The 20,890-nt window shown below is 40.0% G+C and overlaps 2 protein-coding genes across 5 annotated transcripts; one reads left to right on the top strand and one right to left on the bottom strand.

Annotated features, from left to right (window-relative positions):
- Window positions 1–330: 330 nt before the first annotated feature.
- On the top strand, window positions 331–12,556 carry khdc4 (KH domain containing 4, pre-mRNA splicing factor). Of its 2 annotated transcripts, XM_015048231.1 has the most exons (14): window positions 332–497; window positions 840–1,026; window positions 2,480–2,608; window positions 2,685–2,764; window positions 2,850–2,902; window positions 3,003–3,181; window positions 3,836–4,047; window positions 6,006–6,066; window positions 7,035–7,095; window positions 7,305–7,627; window positions 8,858–9,001; window positions 9,306–9,415; window positions 10,242–10,330; window positions 12,050–12,556. In XM_015048231.1, exons 1-14 carry the CDS (start codon window positions 469–471, stop codon window positions 12,286–12,288), a joined length of 1,896 nt encoding a protein of 631 aa, XP_014903717.1. In that variant the 5' UTR covers window positions 332–468; the 3' UTR covers window positions 12,289–12,556. The 2 variants fall into 2 exon arrangements, with proteins under 2 accessions (XP_014903718.1, XP_014903717.1); XM_015048232.1 differs by lacking the exon at window positions 12,050–12,556 and having other exon boundaries at window positions 331–497; window positions 9,334–9,415; window positions 10,242–10,304.
- Window positions 12,557–12,778: 222 nt separating this feature from the next.
- LOC106957053 (NADH dehydrogenase [ubiquinone] flavoprotein 1, mitochondrial-like) lies at window positions 12,779–17,075 on the bottom strand. Of its 3 annotated transcripts, none has more exons than XM_015048236.1 (10): window positions 16,809–17,075; window positions 15,390–15,472; window positions 15,120–15,290; window positions 14,856–15,039; window positions 14,384–14,573; window positions 14,060–14,272; window positions 13,821–13,987; window positions 13,656–13,737; window positions 13,153–13,298; window positions 12,779–13,063 (listed from the first exon to the last, which is right to left on the bottom strand). In XM_015048236.1, the coding sequence occupies exons 1-10, from the start codon at window positions 16,908–16,910 to the stop codon at window positions 12,968–12,970; spliced, it is 1,434 nt and encodes a 477-aa protein (XP_014903722.1). In that variant the 5' UTR covers window positions 16,911–17,075; the 3' UTR covers window positions 12,779–12,967. The 3 variants fall into 3 exon arrangements, with proteins under 3 accessions (XP_014903722.1, XP_014903723.1, XP_014903721.1); XM_015048237.1 differs by having other exon boundaries at window positions 13,821–14,047; window positions 14,135–14,272; XM_015048235.1 differs by having other exon boundaries at window positions 13,821–14,272.
- Window positions 17,076–20,890: the final 3,815 nt, after the last annotated feature.

The raw sequence follows: 20,890 nt of genomic DNA, 5'->3' as shown, positions 1-20,890 counted from the left end.
TTAGATTTTAAGATTAAACTTCGTTATAATTTAGGGGGGGGAAAAGCAAACTAAAGTTGCATGCATGTTGAAGACATTTAAAGTTGTAGCAAGTGGTAAAACTTACCTTAATCCTGAAGCAAGTCCGACAACGAAATCCTTCTCTTTATTATTTTGCACTACAGGTTTTTATTTCACCTCGCCAAGTGTGACCCAAAAGCGACGAGAAGGGGGTCAGAAGTAGCCGTGGCAGTCGCAGCCTACTGGAACGCCGAGGACTTTTTGCTTGCGTTTGGCGCCATCTGGTGGAATTATTTGGGAACTGCGTTGATCTGAGACAACACCGGAGGCGGAAACGAGGCGGGGGGAGGAAGCAGCGGAGAGCAAGCAGCCACTGCCAGCTGAAGGAGCCGTGCAGAACCCGAAGGAGGTTTCAAGCATACATTTTTGTTTGCGTTGTGAGACTAATTAGGGTTTGACGTGACATTAATGTCCTTTTGTGGAACCCAAAACAACGGGTAGGTGTAAAAGCTAACTGTTTATGTGTATTCCTGTGGAATATTACATGAAATTTAAATGCCTTCAGTTAGCCGCGGCTAACCTGCTAATGTTAGCCTTCCTTATTATGTAATCATGTCGGTGTTCTGTCTGACTTCTTCTATTGTGATTCACGTTAGGGGCCCTTGAATAACAATAAAACTAACGCCATTGAGATTCATTTAAAGGCCATCTTAGACCAGCTTTTACATCAATACTAATATCGATTTGCCGTTTTAGTTATTAGCAGGAGCTAATGCTAGCATAGGAAAGTTACAGCTGTTCCTTGAAATTATCCCCCCCCCCCGTTTCTGCTTTTTCAGGCGCCGCAGCAAGTGGGACCAGCCCGACGCTGGGACTGGAGGCTCCGGCGGGATGAGGGAGGCTGAGGCTGCGCCTTGCGGGGCTCTGGATGCTGCAGCGGCCGTGGCTGCCAAGATCAACGCTATGCTGGTGGCCAAAGGGAAACTCAAACCGTCTCAAATTAGCTCCCCGCTACCATCTGACAAGGTAAAGAAATACATGCCTGTTGGAAATCAATGAGTAAATTGTTAAAAAACAACCTTGAGATGGTTTGTATTTCTGTTTACATTGAATTGCGTTTATTTCAGATCTTAGTAAACACTTGGCAACATTTGAGATAAGATTTTGAAATGCTGATTTTAACATGTACACATCTCATAACCTTGTAACTTGACGTTGGTAATGTTGATTAATATTTTCTACGAAGTGTTTTAAAGTTTGTAGTCTATGCCATCTACACACAACATACATCATCTGTGTCAAAGTTAAGGTTGATGTTGATGATATGGGAATTAAAGCGTTGGAATATCTATATATATATTTAGCGCTTTAGCTATAAATATTTTATTAGGTGACTTTATGTGTTTGAGAGTGAAGCCTGACTTGTTGTTTGCACAAATGCAGTAATTTGTAAATTTGTAACACAGGAAAAGAACTGGAAAATAATCTGTTTGCCCATTTATTACAGTAATCTGTCCGTTCGTTTGTTTGTCCCACTTTTTAGTCCATTCATCCATAAGGTGTCTTAGTTTATCCACCAATTCGTTCATACTTCCTTCTGTTCATTATCCATTCATTAGGCCTTCAGTACTATTTTATTTTCTTCTACATGCAAAGAATGACCACTATAGAAATATCATCAAATTCCTGACACTCTTTTGTTCTAAAAATTCTGCCACCTTGGGTTTGCTAAAGTATTATATGTGAATAAAGTGTCTAGACGCAGTTGTATGGTGCTGAAGAAATCGTCTGGACTTCATTTTGAGGAACATCTTTGATGCTTACGCAGTCGATTGAGATGTTTAAAAGAAGCTTCTACAGAAGCTGGTGATCTTTTCCTGGATGCACAAATATGTGCCTGACTCCAGATGTAAAGCTAGACATAGATCATTCATAAGTGGGTGACTTTGACTCATTTATCTGGACAGCTGTACAAACAAGATGTACATATTCAGGGTTGTAAGCCTGGCAGGCCACCAGGCTTTACTTGTGCCCCCACCAGACTAAGCATTGCTTATTTACTTAAGTCTTTTTAAAATGTTTGCATTTTTAAAGATTTTATAGATGGTGTTCAGGTGTTAATCTTCCAGTCTTTCAGTGACACATAATTATCAAGTGATATTTTCTAATTTCCTGTCAAATTTAAAAAAAATTTAACTTAAAACCACGACGCGCTGCTGGATGAATGACTGCCCTAGCACCCAGCCACCTAGCATAGCAAGGAAAACCTTATATATTCACATTTGAAACAGAGGAACCCGTTTTATGACAGAAAATGCTTTAAGGCCAGAGATGCAGAATTGGGCCTTTCCTGAAGTTTCTGCCTTCTTTCAAACATTAGCAACTACTTTCTCTAAAAATAGGTAAATTAATATAAATATTTAAAATATTTCTTAGAAGTACAGTTTTATGTTTTGCATCGTTGTCCTTCCTTTGTCAGATTGTTGGTGCTGGGAAGCCTCCTGCCCCAACAAAAGCCAAGGACGACCTGGTGGTCGCCGAAGTCGAGATCAACGATGTCCCTCTGTCCTGTCGAAATCTCCTCACACGCGGACAGACGCAGGAAGAGGTCAGCAGCAAATCTTATGTGTTGAAGTCGACTGTTCTCTGACGTCTTTGGTACCAACCATGTGACTTGATTGCAGATCAGTAAAGTGAGCGGAGCTGCAGTTTCAACCAGAGGGCGGTACATGACAGCAGATGAAAAGAACAAAGCATTGTTAGGGTGAATAATCTAGTCATTTGTTTTCACTACTACTTAACACTTTCCATGCTTACTCATTCGCTTTGTTTCTGCACATTCCTCACAGGGACCGACCGTTGTATCTGCATGTTCAAGGACAGACGAGAGAGCTTGTCGACAGTTAGTACTCTACAAATACACCGTGGCCTATTTTTGTGAATGTATGTCAGATTCAGGTGCTAATTCAGATCTCTTTTTTTTTTCTCCCCTCATTTTTCAGGAGCAGTTAATAGAATCAAGGAAATCATCACTAACGGCGTCGTAAAAGCTGCAACCGCTTCATCAGCCGCCCCATCTTTCTCCCCCAGTGGAGCCTCGGTCACCGTCTACCAACAACACAACCCACCTGCACCCACGCTGCCCCCAGCGACGAACCACAAACCTCACTTTCAGTCAGGGGTGAGTTGGTTTGTCAGTAGACGGCTGAGTTTTAGTTCAGCTTTGCAGCTGCTGGTTATAAAACGTATTTATTTTCAAAATCAAACTCTTTTGTGAAGAGAGGTGGAGGTGGACTGTTTTCATTCGGGGGCTTAAAAATCCTTGAAAATACTTGAATTTCAATGAGGTGTTTTCAAGGTTTGAAAAGTGCTTGATTTCTGTTTAAAATCCTTGAAATGCTTCATATTCAAACTGCACACTTTTGCAATAAAGTGCAATTGAATGGTTGATTAAATGCTTAAATTTAGAAAACATTTATCAGGTGTAAGTTCATACACCTAGTAAAGAGAGACATTTACATTTTTTTCTGAAGATAAATCAAGCTAAGCTTTTCAGATGGCATCATCAAAAGTGTTTTTATTTGCCAAATGCCAGAAAACTTGGCGAGAACATTTTTGTTTAAGCATATAATTATTTGACACAGTTTTAGATTGCGTTAATGTAATCAATGAGTTATTAATCAACATTCCTGAGGTTGTAACGTCCTGTTACATATGTCTTCCATTTTTAAAAGTTCTGCAATTCTGAAAGCAACAACTTATTGTAATCATTTGTTGTTCTTTTGTTTGTTTGTCTTTTATTCCTTCTATGCCTTTCGTTCATTCTTGTTTTTAGATGCATTACGTTCAGGATAAGATCTTTGTGGGCCTGGAGCACGCCGTCCCGGGGTTTGTGGTCAAAGAGCGGGTGGAGGGCCCCGCCTGCTCTTATCTGCAGCACATTCAGGCCGAGACTGGGGCCAAAGTTTTCCTCCGAGGAAAAGGATCGGGCTGTTTAGAGCCCGCATCTGGACGCGAGGCTTTTGAACCCATGTACATTTACATTAGGTGAGTCTGGATCGCAAAACGTTTAGTAAAATAACATTAAACTGTGAATTATCTCGCTCTAATGTAGGTACATGTCGGCTCTTGGTATCAAGCTATACCTAAGTTAAGAAAAAAGAAAGCTGAACTAATAAATCGGTCGAAATGTTAAATGATTAGACAATGATTTTATTCCCCCTCTGCTTTCTGCAGCATCACCTTCATTATCACATAAACGCCCACATAATAAAATGACTCTGCAGATGTAAATTTGACACGTCAAAAATGTAAAAGATTAGATCTACGAACCCCCCTGATGAGAGAGTCTCCTGTGAATAATACTTTTTAATGAATAATAACTTTAGAAAGAAGAGAGAGCTTAAATAAGTCTGAATTATGTATGTATTTATGTTAATCTTTGACCTTCATGGTATGAGTCTGGTGTCTATCTCTTGGTTTAAGCCTCATCCTCTTTGTGGTCCATCTCTTCTATCTATCTTAGTGACACCCCAAAATCATCACTGGCCTCCATTTATCTGTCTTAAAAAATTTACTGGGTCCAAACTCTGCAGTCTGAAGGAGGCTTATTTAAGCTTACATAAACATGAATATTGCAGGACTATTACTTTGACTATAATGCACTTAATTGAAACCTCTTTAAAGGATAAACACAGTGGCTCTGATGCACATGAATTAATTCCGTTATTAATTCAAACGCAGAGAAGTCTCTCAGTTTCTTTCTGATTTGGCAGCCGCTGATTTTTGTTCGCGTTTGTTCTTCCTCTGAAAATTCTCTCTGAAGTCCATGAAGCTGCTCTGCCTCCGTCGTCATCAATGCTGTTTTCTTTTTCCCCTCAGCTGCACCGAAAACCTGCAGCACAGAGCTCTGGAAAAGGCTCATTTGTATTTTATTATGTGTGCATCTGTAGTTGTTTGTTCTGCCTTGCAAAGTGAAAATAGAGCTCTGCTCCCTCCACAAACCGCTCGGCGTGGATGCGCTTCAATCAGAGTGTGCTTGACCCAGCTGATAGAAATACAGAGACCTGGCAAGGAAAGCTGCATCATGGGAACAGATTTAAATCCTGAAGGATTCAGCATGGCGTAATAAAAAATCTGTAACTCCAGCTCTGGTCAGCTTTGCTCACAAGTCGGCAACCACCTGTGACATTGGCACGATAATTCAGACTGTTTTAGATTAAACTGTTGCAGCGTAGATACCCTGCGTGAAAATATCATTTTTGAAGTTCATCACACTTAAGTGATTATCGTAAAGGTCTGTAGGAAGTTCTGTCTCAGTTCATCTGCTGTATCTGTATTCATCACTATTTCAGACAAAAAAAACAACAAAACTTTAGTTTTGACAGTCCTGTGGAGCAATCTAGGAAGTTAAAAACAAGTGAAATTAGTTTAAAAAACAGATTATTTGGAAACATCAACATTTCTGTTGGGTAATAAGGAGCTAGTGTGGCAGATCAGTCGACTACTCAGGCTGGTTTCTACAAAGTCATAAACATCTTTTAAAAAGTCTTCCTTGCTCAGCTAAACCTACATTTATTCCATGTTTTACTCAGTGTTTTTAATATTGCAGTCACCACAGACAGTTTTAATGTTAATTTCATTTTAAAATGAAAATATTATCACGATAATCAATAAGAGTAATAATCTTTTCGTTCTTAAGCATCATGCCAACTGCAGGCTCTGCATCTAATGAACCATTTATTTATTATCATCTACTACTAAATTTAGAAGATGATTTGTGTGGATCTTTGTTACAAGACCTAATTATATGTAATAAAACATGTATTTCATCTTTTTTAAATAAAAGCAGCAAATCGGTGTTATGTTTTTATTTTAAGTTTAATGTTTATTTTGTATTTCATACTCAGGTTTATGATGCTTTGAGAACGTTCCTGCCCACGCCTTCACTGTTGATTATCCATCCGTTTAGCAGTGAAACTAAATGTTGACGTTTTCCTCCACAGTCATCCTAAACCAGAAGGACTGGCTGCAGCAAAAACCCTGTGTGAGAATCTCCTTCTGACGGTGAGTGCAGCAATTACTGACACTGTCAAATGTTTTGTACATTACATTTTCACCTTGGATTTCCCAGGTAATTATGATTCATTAAGTACTAAGTCAACAATTTGCTTTGCCTTGTTTTTAGTGATAATTAAATCTTAATTAGAGGGTTATTAAGGCCCTTTGATGGGGTGAATTCTTTGAATTAATAGGAGCGTCTAGTTACATGAATGTACCAGAATGTTTTGAACGGATGGGTCTAGTTTTTCAAGTTTAGTTTCACAGTCGAAAACTGGCAAAGGATTACAAATAAATGCTAAAATTACCTTAAAGTGAATTTTCACAAACTGATAATGGGACAGTTCCCCGAATTTTGACGTTTCTTACGATCATCATGTGCATCACCCCATTCTAGTTTGTGACATCGAAAGGTCAAGTTTACACTTTGACTTGAAAACGGGGCGTAAAAATCGTAGAGGTGTATTTCCTAAAGCGAACATTTGTTCTTACCTCTGTGTAGGAGGTGTCGCCAAGCCAAATATGACATGAAAGTTCTCCGAAGCGACATTACAAACATGGCAATCACTACCCGCCAGACCTAGTTAAGAACTATAAGCAATAAAACATACGTTGCTAAGCATTACTTCTGTGGATTTATCAAATATCATCAACCTCAGTTTACCTCTGAATAGCCACATTGACATTTCAAACACTGTTTTAAACTATTATTTGTGGCTGCTGTTGGAGGGTTTCTTATGAAGTTTAAAAAAAAAGGTCCTGTGGCTTCTGCAGATCTTCCACTGAGATAATAATTTGCACACATCATTTACAGAAGCATTTTCTTTCCTCTGCCTGAAACCACAGGTATTTTTCTGCAAACAGCCTTCTGCAAAACGCAACATGAATGTAGAGGTTTAGAGGAAGTGTGAGTTACTGCTATGTTCTCTTAAATGGTAGTTGGTTGAATCTAAAAACCATTTTTTTCCTCGCAGGTTCATGCAGAGTATTCCCGCTACCTTAGTCAAATGAACACAATGATGCCAACGCAACAAGGTACTCCAGCTTTTCTGCGCACCGTAAAGTCTTAGCTCAAATTTGGAATACTTTCATTTCTTTAAAGTGATTTGTATTGGTCTCTCAATTCAACTCAGTATTTATTTTGTGAAGCCAGTTTACTGTTTGCTCATGAATCTAACACCTGTAGCATCCTCGGTGCATCAAAGCCGTTGACTCGGTGTGTTCCTCTCCTCTTCCTCCACCAGGGTTTTCACAGCCTCCAGTAGTGAACGGGATTCCCCCTCAGCCCCCTTACTATCCTCCAGCTGGATTCCAGCCGAGCTACAGCGTGCCTGCCCCACCGCCCCAGCCCCAACCTGTCCCACCTACCTACACGGTCCCACCTCCTGTACCTCCAGTCATGCCTGCCGGTGTGCCTTCTCAGTACCCCATACGGCCAAGCTCTGCCCCTCTTCCTGCGCCGATTCCTGCTCCTGTTGCTGTTTCCATCCCTGCTCCTACTCTGGCGCCTGTCCCTGCTCCCATTCTGGCTCCAATTCCCACTTCAGCTCCAGACTCTCTGCATCAGGTAGGAGCGCATTTAAACTGCAGCTTAAAAAACTCACAGCTCTCTTCAGCCTCTTTCAAACCAGCAGAGAGAAGCCCATGTGCTAGGGATGCAAGAAGTTAATGACTAATTGTGGATTAATGATTTCGTACTTTAAAATTTGTTACAACAAATTAACCTCTTAGACCTTCTTTTAGTGTTGTAATTTGACCTCCATCCAGCTTAGGGCGCTGCTGGCCATCCTGAAGCAAAGTCAGTTTATACAGAAACAAATGTGGCGGAGGGATTCTAGAACGGGAAAGAGAAACGGTCCAAGCAGAGATGCAAAACGCACTTTATGCGTTTCTGTTTTGAAATTTACACACTTTACAAACTCCTCAAGTTTCACCTTATTAGTGCTCATTCAGCTGAGCTGCATGACGGAGCAGCAGAAACATGAAGGCAAGGATTTGGCAACAGAAAAACGGAGAGCAACACGGGAAAACTGTAACATGTTAGAAAAAATTTTGATGCCAATAAAACGATTGATTTTGAGTTAGTGTATGGAGCAAAGTTTTAACATTTCTTCAAGAGCAACCACAGATCTCTCTGTTCATGGGGTCTGAATTGTTTCACACATTTTATTCTTCCCATCTTGTATTTTAGAGCAACTTAAGAGGTTTCTGTTTTGTTATTTCTGATATGTCCAAGTTTAATAACATGAGAAAACCATAATTTTCTGTTTAAGTGAAGCAAAACTGATAATTTTTTTTTATATTATGGGAAATTTAGCCCTTTATGTTTATGGAAAGATGGTCGACCCTTTTGATACAAGAGAAAACTTAAGTTTTTAAGAAAATGGCTGCTTATCAATTAATTGTTAGTGAATCAATAGGATTAATAAACTTGTATCTCTACCATACTCACTTTGCTTGTGTTTTCAGTTTGGCTGTGTGTAGGCTATTTCTGATCATTTAAATAATTTACAAGAAATTCAACTGAATCATTGATTTGATACAACTCATCATCGTTAGACGTCTTTAGGCTGCAGTAGTATGAGGGTCTCTTAAAAGGTCATAAAAGGTTGTAAATACCACCTCATCCAACACCTACAGCTTTATCACAATCATCAGTACTAACCGTCTTAAATTAGACTTACTGAAACCAGATCAATTAACTGGTGTGAAATGGAAAGACTGCAATTTGATTTAAGTAGTACTGGTTTGTTTGCTGTTGTTTTTGTCAGTGGGTTTGTTTTCCTCCTCTCCGCAGACTCTTCCTCCTCTACATTTCGCTCCCCCTGCAGCTGCGCCTCCCAAGCTGCCGCTCCAAGCCGCTCCGATCAACCCGCCTCAGAAGAGACGCTTCACAGAGGAAGTGCCGGACGAGAGGGACAGCGGCCTGCTCGGGTACCAGGTAACAGAAAACTTTGCTGCATCTCTCCTTTGCTCCTCTTTCCATCTGTAACATCTTTCACTTTATTCTTTCTTCCTTTCGATGCTTTAATGTAGCTTGATTGAAATGTTACGGCATGCTGTTTACTTCATTTCCAGTGTTATTCATCAATTTCTACTGTATGGATTTTCAGACAAAGGTATCAGTTCGAATAAAACCAAATAATCAGGCTCTGGGAAATCTCCTGATAGGTGAAGTGATGAAGTGTCAGGACAGGGCTTAGTGGATGTCTGCTAATCGTGACTGTGTGTTTTTCTGCTCATAGCATGGACCCATTCATATGACTAATTTAGGTGCAGGCTTCTCAGTGGGCAGCACAGAGACTTCAGGACCCGCACAGCAGAGTTCCTCTGGCCCGGCGAGTGAGAGGGACAGGTACTCCTTACTTGTTATGTTTTAGTGTGTACACCTTTAGAAGTCTGATTCTTCTAAAATAAACAAATTAATTAATTAAGAAATAATAATTCAATATATAAGTAAAATTTGAAATAAATTAATATACAGCTCTGGAAAAAAAATGAAGAGCCAGCTGCTCTGAACCCATTGAAAACCTCCTGGTTTTTCCACCAAATATTGATTTCTGAAGTTAAAATGTTAGTGTTGTTGCTTCTAAATGAATATTATTTTGTTTTCTTTGCATTATTTGAGATCTGAAAGCGCTGCATCTTTTTCGTTATTTTGACCATTTCTCATTTTCTACAAATAAATACTAAATTTTTGCATAGAATAAAAGAACAATGTTCGTTTAACTCAAACATATACCTATAAAAAGTAAAATCAGAGAAACAGATCATTTTACGTGGTCTCTTAATTTTTTCCAGAGGTGTATATGGTGTAACCACTTTTTTTATTTATTTATTATCACACTTATTCAGTAATTCATTTATTTAAACTTTTGTTCCAACGAGTGCATGGTTAAGAGGCAGGCGTTTCTAGATTACTAATTGGTCTGCTCAGCCAATCAGGTTCCAAGAAACTTCCTGGCTTCCTGGCATAAATACATATGGAAATTAATAACATTTATTTATTTACTTCCAAATATACTTATTTTCAAGTGTGTTTAATCATATATCTCTGTATTTTATTTCCCAATTAATCATTTTTTTGTGTGTGAATTTTGGCAGGATCGGTCCTCCATACGCACAAGTCAAAGAGTGGAGATTATTTACGCCATCTTGTTTTTTTTGTTGTTTTTTTACAGTCGGCACATGATGCCTCCACCAACATCCCTGCGTGTGAACGGAGTGAGACACCAGATGGAGGAGAGGAGACTACACCAAGCCTTTGTGGGTAAGAACGTTATCCTGCGGATTCACAAATCCCTGCCCAAATCCAGGACTCGGACTGTAACCTTCCCTAAAACTCTTGTGCCCAAATGTTTGTGGTTTTACTGGATTTTGATGAGCTGATGGGTCACAGAAACCAAACAAATCCACATTGTTGCTAAATTGTTAAAGATTTTAGCCCATTCAGCCTGAAACCAGCTGCTCCTTAAAAGATTTTGCTGGTGTGACTCAAAATCTCCAGATATGTTGTTACGGCTCGACGTACCTTCTGAATAGAGATGCACCAATCAGGACTTTGAAGCCTAAATCAAACCTATGTAGCTACGGTTCTGACTTTAGCCTATCTTTGATTTTTATTTAAGAATTATAATAATAAGAAAACATCTAATTTATTTCCTTTTAGCCTTTCTCTATGTGTGATTTTAAAACTAAGATAAAATGATTGCAGTAGGGACAGGTTGTCATTAGTGAGATAAAATGAGATTTCCAAAACAATTTCAAAGCTCTAAAGGTTTGAACTGAAAAGCTTTTAGCCTTCCTGTTATCTGCTGAGGTCTCTCTCTCCTGCAACCTGAATGATGTCACACATTATAGGAAATAATGGCTTCTTATTGTGCTTCCTCTGACAGCTGCACCAGCTAACTTTGAGTATTATTGATTCAGTAAAAGTGCCAGATTAGCCTCTCAGCACTCAAGTGTGGTGCGTTCACTGACTACTAAAAAGATCAGCATTTTGGGTTCAAATGAATCCTTTAAAACCTGATTTTATCAGTCGAACAAAATCCTTTATTTTATTTTACAAACTGAGTCGTTTATTAGATGCTTTTGAGAAAATATGGATAGACACTTGTTACATTAAAACATTAATAAATAATGTATTGACAGTTTGTAATAAATATACATGTCAGATTATGAATAAAATCTTCCAGTATATTAAAACCCAAATGAAGTTATGAATATATTGCAGTCTTTATTTTGTGCAAATTAAATCATGGGGTCCACTATAAAACATTATATGCATTGCTCTGTAAGATATAGACACATTATTATGACAGTTATTAAAAGCTGTTAAAAGATAATTTTATAAAACTAATCTGCTTTTTTACCTTTGACTTCCTGTAAGCATCCAAGTAAGAGGAGTTTGTACTCCACAAAAACAAACAAAAACTGGACTTTTCAGTAAAGCTGTCACTAGTTCACATGCAGGGGGGGTTAAATGTGGCGACGGGTTTGATGCAGCAGATTTTACCAGCTTTATTTGAGAAGGTGGAGGACTCAGAAACACACAGATCAGCAATGACAAATGCTCTACTTTTAAGCATTTCTGAGTCATTTGTTTAAAACTGTAATGCAACTGTAATGTTGCGTTCTGATGACATCATCAGTCTGGACTGTTTGTAGTTTTTCTTCTGTCCTTGCTAACAAGAACCTCTCCTGTTTTTGTGTTCTTCTCTTTTTCTCTGTGTTTTTCCTCTCTTCCATGTGTCTCTGTGGCGATGCCGGACGCTGATTGGGGTCCTCTGGTGCCGTCCCGCTACTCGAACGGACGGGTCGCCACCCCATCCTCTGCACTTCTGACATAAACATTAACTTGTCTATTGTTTCTCCAAAACGTGTTTGAAATGATTGACTCGCCACTTTTGAAATCTGCCTGTTGTTTTCTCCTCTCTCCTCCTCGTTGCGCTGCTTGTGTCTCTTGTTGTTGCTCTCCTCCTTCCTGCAGAGCCGCCGGTGAAAAGACTACGATCCGGCTTAGTTGCGTACTCCGGCGACTCCTCTGATGAAGAGGAAGACCACCCTTCGTCCAAAGCTTCGTGGCTTGGTAACCATGGGGCAGGTAACCACCCACCCACCTCTACTGCTTCGAGCTGGGCTCAGGGCTACCGCGGCCCTCCGCCTCTGCCGGCTCGTGCCAAAACGCAGCCACAGCAGCAGTCCATTCCTTTCTGGATGGCGCCGTGAAACTGAAATGTCTCAGTGATTTCTTCAATCCTGCAGGACCTCATTTTTTCTCACCACTTATCTCTCTGATGGAGAAGAGCTTCTTGACAGCTGCGTCTCTATTTTGAACATTTAATTCAGCTCTTGGAAGCAAGTGGACGTACTAATGTTTTATAGGTTGAAGATGAACATTTGCACGACTTTTCTTTTTGGATGTATAGAGGCTCAGATGAGAGGCAGTCTGCCTCACATTTTACTTTGAATTTAATCAGAACAGCAGCAGATTTAAGAAAAAATGGTCTAAAGCTATAAAAAAAAATATCAGTTTGATGTTATACATCAATGACCATTTTATTTTAGAGTAGTTTTTCCTACTGTTTGGCCCTTTTTTGTGTCTCTCCCTGTTTGTTTGTTGGTTTTCTTTCCTAATTCCTCTTTTGTACAGGTCATACAGGAGTTACATGTGGTAAACCTATGAAATTTCATCCTTTTATGAAATAAACCTAATTTATTGGGGTGATTGAGTCTGTGTTTATTGGATTTCAGTTGAGCTCATTGCAGACAGATAAGGAACTAAATGCCATATGCTTCAGAAAATGGCTGAATTCAGTAGTTTCCTAAAGCTTTTAGCTTCAAAAATAATTTATAACTTAGATTTGTTTTACTATTGTGTTGGATAAAATGCAGGAAACTTCCCAGCTCAGATCATCTCAATCTCTTGCTTCCTTGGAGGATTTTTCCGTTTATGCTGAGCAATGCGGTTTTCCATGTCCGTCCGAAAGTGGCGTATTAGACCCTAAAGATGTGGAGATTCAATAAAAATAAAAAAAAAAGTTAATTTGTCCCATGTTGAATTTATTTAATCGTAAGCACTCGATGCGTCACCTGAACAGGCCAAGCCGCTCCATCTCCCAGGGCGCAAATGGTGTGACCCTCAATCTGTTTGCTGAGCTCCCAGATCATGTCAATTTCTGACACGGCTGCGTCTCCTCGCACGAACCGCCACATCATTTTATCCATCCAGTCCACTCCTGAAGGAGAGCGGTGAAAGCAAATCACTGAGAAGTACCAGAATATTAAAAATTAAAGCTTTACACCAATCAAAATATAACAAGATGTTTTGCGTTGTTCTGCTCCTGCAGAAGTTGTTCCTTGAAAGAGATTAACTGCACACATTTGAGTTTCCCAAGCCTGGTTTTGGGTAGAAGTCACTGGATGTTTGTCTTATTAAGAATAAAATTAAACTGAAAGCAAAAAAAAAAAAAAAAGAAAGAAAGAAAAATGAATGTTTTGCGCTTTTCCTTCAGGGAAAATTACAATCTTTAGCACTCCTGAGTTGAGCTATAACCTCATGACATTAAACGCAGCATCACGTTGCAGTTCCTTACCTTCCCTGCAGGGGGTGCACTGGCCACAGCTCTCGTGCTTATAAAACTCAACCAAACGTGCAATAGCTCGAATCACATCCGTCTGCAAGAAGTAAAAAAGAAACAAATCAGACTCTCTGTTAGCACTAACAGTGTGTTTAGTGTGAGATCATTCAGTCTGTTTACCGATTTGTCCATGACGATGACCGCTGCAGTTCCCAGAGCCGTCTGCGCGCGGACCAGGTCATCAAAATCCATCAAAACGTCATTGCATACATGCTGAGGGATGATGGGAGTGGAGGACCCTCCTGGGATCACTCCTAATAGATTGCTCCAGCCTCCCCTCACTCCTCCTGCATCAAGCACCAAATCATTTTGAAGCTCAGTAAAGCTGACATCAACAGAGATCTGGACTGAACACACACCTGCATGTCTCTCGATGAGCTCTCTCAAAGGAATCGACATCTCTTCCTCCACAGTGCACGGGAAGTTCACGTGACCCGAGATGTTGAACAGCTTTGTCCCAGAGTTCCTCTCCCTCCCAAAGCTGGCAAACCAAGCTCCGCCACGGCGACAGATCGCAGGCGCCACAGCAACGGTCTCCACGTTGGCCACTGTTGTAGGGCATCCGAAGACGCCTTGATGTGAAACACAGAAATGTAGCAGCTACAGTTTGATAATTTTACCCAGTTTGCTGTTTCTTCAGTCATTAGTGGACGTGATTAGAGGCCGTGGAGCGTTTACCTCACCTATATCTGCAGGGAAAGGTGGTTTTAGACGAGGTTTGCCTTGCTTGCCCTCCAGAGACTCGATGAGTGCCGTCTCCTCTCCGCAGATGTAAGCGCCGGCCCCGCGCATCACAAACACATCAAAGTCATACCCTGAGCCACAGGCATTCTTCCCAATCAGCCTGGCCTTGTATGCCTCATTAATAGCCACCTTTTCAAAATAAAAAGAAAGGTAACCTTTCTTTAAAATGTAAGGGCCGCGTAAGAGGTCACAGGTTTTGAATTTCGTGCCAGTGGATCTGTGTAAAGTTCAAGTAGAGGCTCACAATGCAAAAAGAAGAAACAGGAGCAAGAGACAGAAATGTTTAAATGCCATTTCCAAAAAAATTGCCTCCTGTATTCTTTTTGCATTTGCTTATGATTCTTCAGTGAAAATATGAACAGTTGTAACTTTTCAAAAAAAATTTTTTTAATCAAGTGTTTGTATTCCTACCTGCAGATTTGATGATTCATTGTAAAACTCTCCTCTGATATAGATGTACGCCGCCCGAGCCCCCATGGCTCTTCCAGCAACTAGGCACCCCTCGATGAGCTTATGGGGGTCGTGACGCAGGATCTCTCGGTCTTTACACGTCCCAGGTTCCCCCTCATCTGCATTCACTACCAGGTACTTTGGCCTGGAGAGGGGAAAGAAGGAAATGCACCTGAATGTTGGAAAGGCATTAAGGTTGTATGTGGTGAAAGATGTCCTTTTTACCTGCCGTCACTGGGTTTGTTCATGAAGCTCCACTTCATCCCAGTGGGGAATCCTGCACCCCCTCTGCCTCTGAGGCCCGAGATCTTCACCTCGTTCAGGATCCATTCGGGTCCTTTCAGGATTATCTCTTTGGTCTTATACCAGTCTCCTCTTTTGAGCGCTCCTTTGAGTCTAAAACGAATAAAAACAAATTCAAATCATCACATTTTTTACTGTGTTTTTGTTTTCTGTATGCGACTGAGGATGAGCTGAGCATGAATGTTTGCTAACCTCCAGTCATGCCGGCCATAAAGGTTAGTGAAGATCCGGTCCTGATCACTCAGAGGACCAAACTTTGTCTTTTTGGGTTTCGTCTGTGAAAGAGATAGAAAGAGAGCTACCAACAAGAAATGTATGTACACATGTCATTTTTATAAAATAAACTTTAACCTTCGCCACTCCAAGCTACAATTGCTGCAGAATGGATGACTTAAAGGAAATTATGCTTGAACTCGCTCTTCGGCAAAGAAAACATAAACTGGCATCAAAATAGCTTTATAGCTAAGGATATTGTTGCTGGCAACACTGCACCAAAATTTATTTATTGAATAATCAAGAACTTCATGCAGAGGTTCAACTGCTGTTGAGGAACATTTAGTGTCCCAAAAAGTCCAGCAGGGACCTGGGAGTCTTTTAAAAGCAAGATGAAGGGATCACGTTGCCACCAGGGCAGAGCTTGCTGAACGTGTTTCTGCTCTCCGGCCTTGAGAAGGGAAGCAAATAAACCTCTACTGTCCAAGAAAAACTTCAAAACCAGCCTGACACGCAGCAGGAAGGGCAGGGACTGGTCTGCAGCGAGCCAGTCATAAGGGAGATAGACTTATAAACTTTTACTTATAAAAAACATAAATAAACTGATTATTTTTTTCTCTATATGCTTTAATATGGATTAACAGAGGGGAAATTGCTGCTGTTAGCCCATAAGCTGCAGTCTTTCACCTCATTTGAACCTTGTTTTAAAATAATCAACTGGTTTGTGCAGTGGCACTTCACCAACTGTTTATCAGGAACTGGAGAAGGCCTGGAAGGTGAAGACTACAGTGGTGCCTGTGGTCATCGGGGCCCTCGGGGCAGTCACCCCCAAACTGGAGCAGTGGCTCAAACAGATCCCAGGAACAACATCAGACATCTCAGTCCAGAAATGTGCAGTTCTAGGCACAGCCAAGATACTTTGCAGAACCCTCAAGCTCCCAGGCCTCTGGTAGAGGACCCGAGCTCAGAGGATGAAAGAGACCACCCACGGAGATATATATATATATACTAAACAAATATTTTCATTTATATGTTTAGTAATTGTTTTCTAAAATATACAACAGCAACATTTTGCTTTAAATCAGCCTTTTCGATTTTGTGTTGATTTCGTATTGCTTTCTAAAAAACTAAACAGATTTCATAAATTCGCCTCATACACCTTTTGTTTATGCACATAAATGCTTGCGCTTTTCCAAAATGTGCGATACAAAACAACAACAATAAACACATTGTTAATATTATGACTTTCTTGTCAAGTGGAAACAATTATACTGAAGTTTGCAATAATACTTTTAACAATTGTGTCTTTGAATCATCCGCTGTGAAGAATAAAGGCCAAACAAAGTCGAAAGATACTTTGGTGCTCCTCTTTGCGCAGTGCAGGAGACCAGACCTTACCTGCGCATGCGCCGCTGAGCTGTATGTGAGCCTCGGAGCGACCTGTCGCGCCGCTGCGCCCCGCAACATCCGCGGAGGCAGCAGCAGCAGCGGCAGCAGCATCCTGCGGGGAGACGACCGCTTTCAGATCACTCCAACCTGTTGAAGCCTCAACTCCTGCTCTTCTCAGGCTCCCAGGTCTCTCTCCATGCACCCAAATCCACTTTTAAACCTGTTGTGGCTGAAGAAGCGGAACTCCGGGCCTCCTGGTCCAGATTAATTAAACTAAGAAGATTAGGAAACCACCTACGTCACATCCTGTTCTAAGTCAGCGTTCAGGCAGCAGCCGACGAATAAGTTTGAATTAGGCACTTAAATTGTAGCCCAGGCAGGTAAAGGCTCATTAACAAGATCATGCTTTTCTGGAACAATGAAATGTAAAGATATATGCGACTCACTTAATCCTCTATACAAAAACAATTTTTAAAATATCACTTTAACTTTTTAGAGAAGCACAGATGTTACTAATTTTCACTTTTCCAAAGGCTAGCATCATAAAAAGCAATTTCCATATTCATACTCCTCGAAATGTTTAGCATTTTATAGTCACAAATGTCAATGCATTTCATTTTGGTTTTATCTGGTAGTTCATTACAGTGAGATTGATGGGAAATGAGGACAGGTTTTTCACATTTTATACAGGCTTTGCAAAAATAGAGACAGACAGATGTTGCAGAGCATCTGTGAATATCAATTTTCACGTCTTGTTACAGATTCTCAGCTATTTTTAGTTCTTAAAAATAACATTTTCAATGTTTTAACTCGTCAGCTGGATGGTGAATCTCCACCTTAGTCCCAAATCTTTTTCACACTCTAATGTGTTTTCTTTCACGATTGGCCTTAATTTAGTTTCATCAAGCTCACATGTTTTTTTTTTTTTTTTTTTTGCTGCTGCTGAAGTTTGCAAACCCACATTCTGCTGCTGCCACCACCATGTTTCACTATGTGAATGGTGCTTTCAAGGTTTTACAGCTGATCCAGAAAGTTTAATGTTTGTCCCAACTAACCAGTGAATCCTTCTTCCACATGTTTGTTGTGTTCAGTATATGGCAAGTGGCAAACTGCAAACGCATTTTAATCAATAGCTTTTATTCATAAAAGCTACTGACTGACTGATCATTCTGACATATTCAGTAAAAACTGCCTTAAAGAAATTCTCTTTCTCATTATTCTGGCATTTAGCAAACAGGAAAACATTTGGTCATCCTGACTGACTTAAAACAGAAAAAGTTTATTCTGATTTCACATCAGACAATGTGAACAAAATTATGTCTGTCTTTATGTAGTGCATGTCAAGTTCTGGTTTCAACTATAATATCAGCCCAACTTTTTTGTGAAGTCACATCTTTACAGTATGGGTTCCTTTTCATGTGCTCCCATTTTCAATAGAGACTCTATACTGGGATCAGTGATGTGTTCAGCTGCATCTCAACTGGATACATAGTTTTTTTTATGACATCTTATTAATTTTTTTTATGTTGATAAAAATAAAGTAAGCTGTCTGGGAATACAGTCTCAGCAATCGAGTCCCGTCAAATGATCAGATAATTAGTCAAAGTAATCAGACAGTAGGTGATGCCATTTTCACTTTCAAGCATCCAGCAACCGGAGGTGAGCTTAGCATAGTTAAATTCTGAAATGTTATTGGGAGATCACTGTGACATTTGAGTTCCTATTGCATCAGATATGCAACAGTGGTGAGATGAACATAGTATGTGTGAGCTGCTGCGCTTATGCAAATTAATTTTTAGAAGCATCCGGAAATAACTTTCATTTAGCAAGTGACTTATGTGTATGCCGCTGTGTGAAATCACAGGAAACTGAGCTGGAAAAAAGGTTGATGTGCTTTTAATATGATCTCATCTGAAAATGATCAAGTAAAATAGTCTTGTGTTTTCTACAATAATCATTTTGTGGCACGTTTAAGATTGTCAGTAGTAATAAAAACATGTTAAACAGTTGCATAATTTGCTCACCAGAGGGCGCAAATCTGACTAATATTAGACTTTTGAGGAGTAAGATGAAAACTACACACAAAAAGTCAAGCTTAGATAACTTTATTTTCTTTACATCATCTGAAACAAATCATGGGGAAATGAATTTGTATCTCTAAGAAGGAGTCCTCTAAAAACAGACAGAAAAAAAAATGCATCCCTGATAGCGGGGTCTCTATTCAGACTGTACCCCTTAAAGTCCCCTCACCAAAGCCAGGAAAAAAAAAAAAACCCAAACAGCTCACATATAAACACACACTTCACAGCTGACATCAGTTTAACCGTCATTCATTCACAAAGCTTTTCATTGGGAGCACCAACACCCTTCATGCACAGGACCAACCGTCATACTGCCATTCCAGTACGACAGGTTCCAGCAAGGCCAGGAGTTTACTGTCATTACCTTTATCTGCACATAAGATTTCCTTCATTACAAAATCTACAAGAAAAAAAAATATATTTCAAACTACTGGATTCCCACTTGCATGAAGAGTATCAATCCTCCTACAGCACCGCTTGCTCCCATTTGACATTTTGTATAATCGCTTAGTGCATTGCTCAAGATTTCCTGAGAATAGTTGCAGCACAAAAAAACCCTAAGGCAACTTCATCCCAAAATATATCTAATATGTATATATATTTGTATGTATATAACTCCACTAATGTCATGAAGTGTGTATGAGGGCTTTACAGAAGTACCGTCTACTTAATCAGAATTTTAAATAAAAAAATGCATCCCTGATAGCGGGGTGCACGAGAGACGAGAGAGCGACTAGAGAGTTAAAGGATACGATGTTGAAAGTTGGACAAAAAGCTTGAAGCTCTCAAATCTCATAGTGCAAATAAATGGAAACAGAGAGTTCCAAAACAGCAAAGACAGGGTATAGTGCACCCAAGGCCAGAAGAGCACATATGCTACATGATGGATTTCATAGAGAAAAAACAGAAAATAAAGCCATTAATGTTTGCACAACATGAGGCAAGACAGCCATGGAAAGCATGAAGTTTTTGGTCAGAGATGAATAAACTCAAAAAGATAATGGCCCCTTTTAGTCACAGCCAAACTACAAGAACTGCAATGTGCTCGATGCATATTGTCCACACTTAGTTAACAACAGGAAAATCGATCTGTGTTCAAGTTCCAGGAGTTTTTAACCCCGCCACCCACCGCCGATGTCTTTGCTCTGGTCCGTTGTGTTACCTACTGAAGGGAGGAATGTGCCGGTTTTACTGCAGTATCTGGTGGGTTAAATGTGCAAAGGATGCGTTTGAGGAAGAATGGCTTAAAAGAAGACAATCAGCCTTTTAAAAAAACAAGGCGTTCGGGGATATGAGGGTTGCCGAGCAAAAATCATCAGTGCGGGTTCTCATAGGTTTTTGACAAAGACTGGGCTCTGATCTGGGTTCAGGATGGACGTGGTCTCAAGACGGCCATAATAAATAGCAATAAATAAATAAATACACAGGAGGGGTGTATATTGTCTCAGTAATCCCAACATTTTGCCACACTTATTTGTTTTAAGAACATAAATGAGAGCACAGGAAGACTGATAAAAGCTGCATGTTTTACCAGAATCAACCCACTGGTCCAGACTTTGTCATTTTGTTTTTGGTCAGGCATTTAGCTCAGAGCACCTTGGCTCTGAAAAACAAAGTAGAGTCTTTCTCATGGCTTTTCAAAAGAGTTGGGAAGAAACTTCTCTTCAAACCCAACATTGGCTACAACTCATCCACTCTCTCTTTTTCTGCAAAACAAGGAAAAAAAAAACCCCAGCAGATCTTTGGTCTAAGCACCAAAATAAAGCATAGATCGAACCACTAAAAAACAAAATTATTGCTTTTAACCCAAGGAATGAGCTTGATTAAATTACACTGTATTTCCACTGATAGCCACCAGAGGACAGCGGACACACAAACCTTACTGTGATCTTTTAGGCGATATGAATTTCAAACTGCATCTGGATCAACAAAAATACACATCTTTAAATATTTCTCCATTCTGAAGCCCTGGATTTTAATTTGCATAGTGAGAAGCGTCCTGGTGAGCAA

Source organism: Poecilia latipinna, unplaced genomic scaffold (assembly GCF_001443285.1).
Source record: "Poecilia latipinna isolate Pla-1442-1.1 unplaced genomic scaffold, P_latipinna-1.0 Scaffold869, whole genome shotgun sequence".
NCBI classification, from domain to species: domain Eukaryota; kingdom Metazoa; phylum Chordata; class Actinopteri; order Cyprinodontiformes; family Poeciliidae; genus Poecilia; species Poecilia latipinna.
Note: the sequence above shows the minus strand (reverse complement) of the source record. Positions and strands in the feature narration are given on the sequence as shown.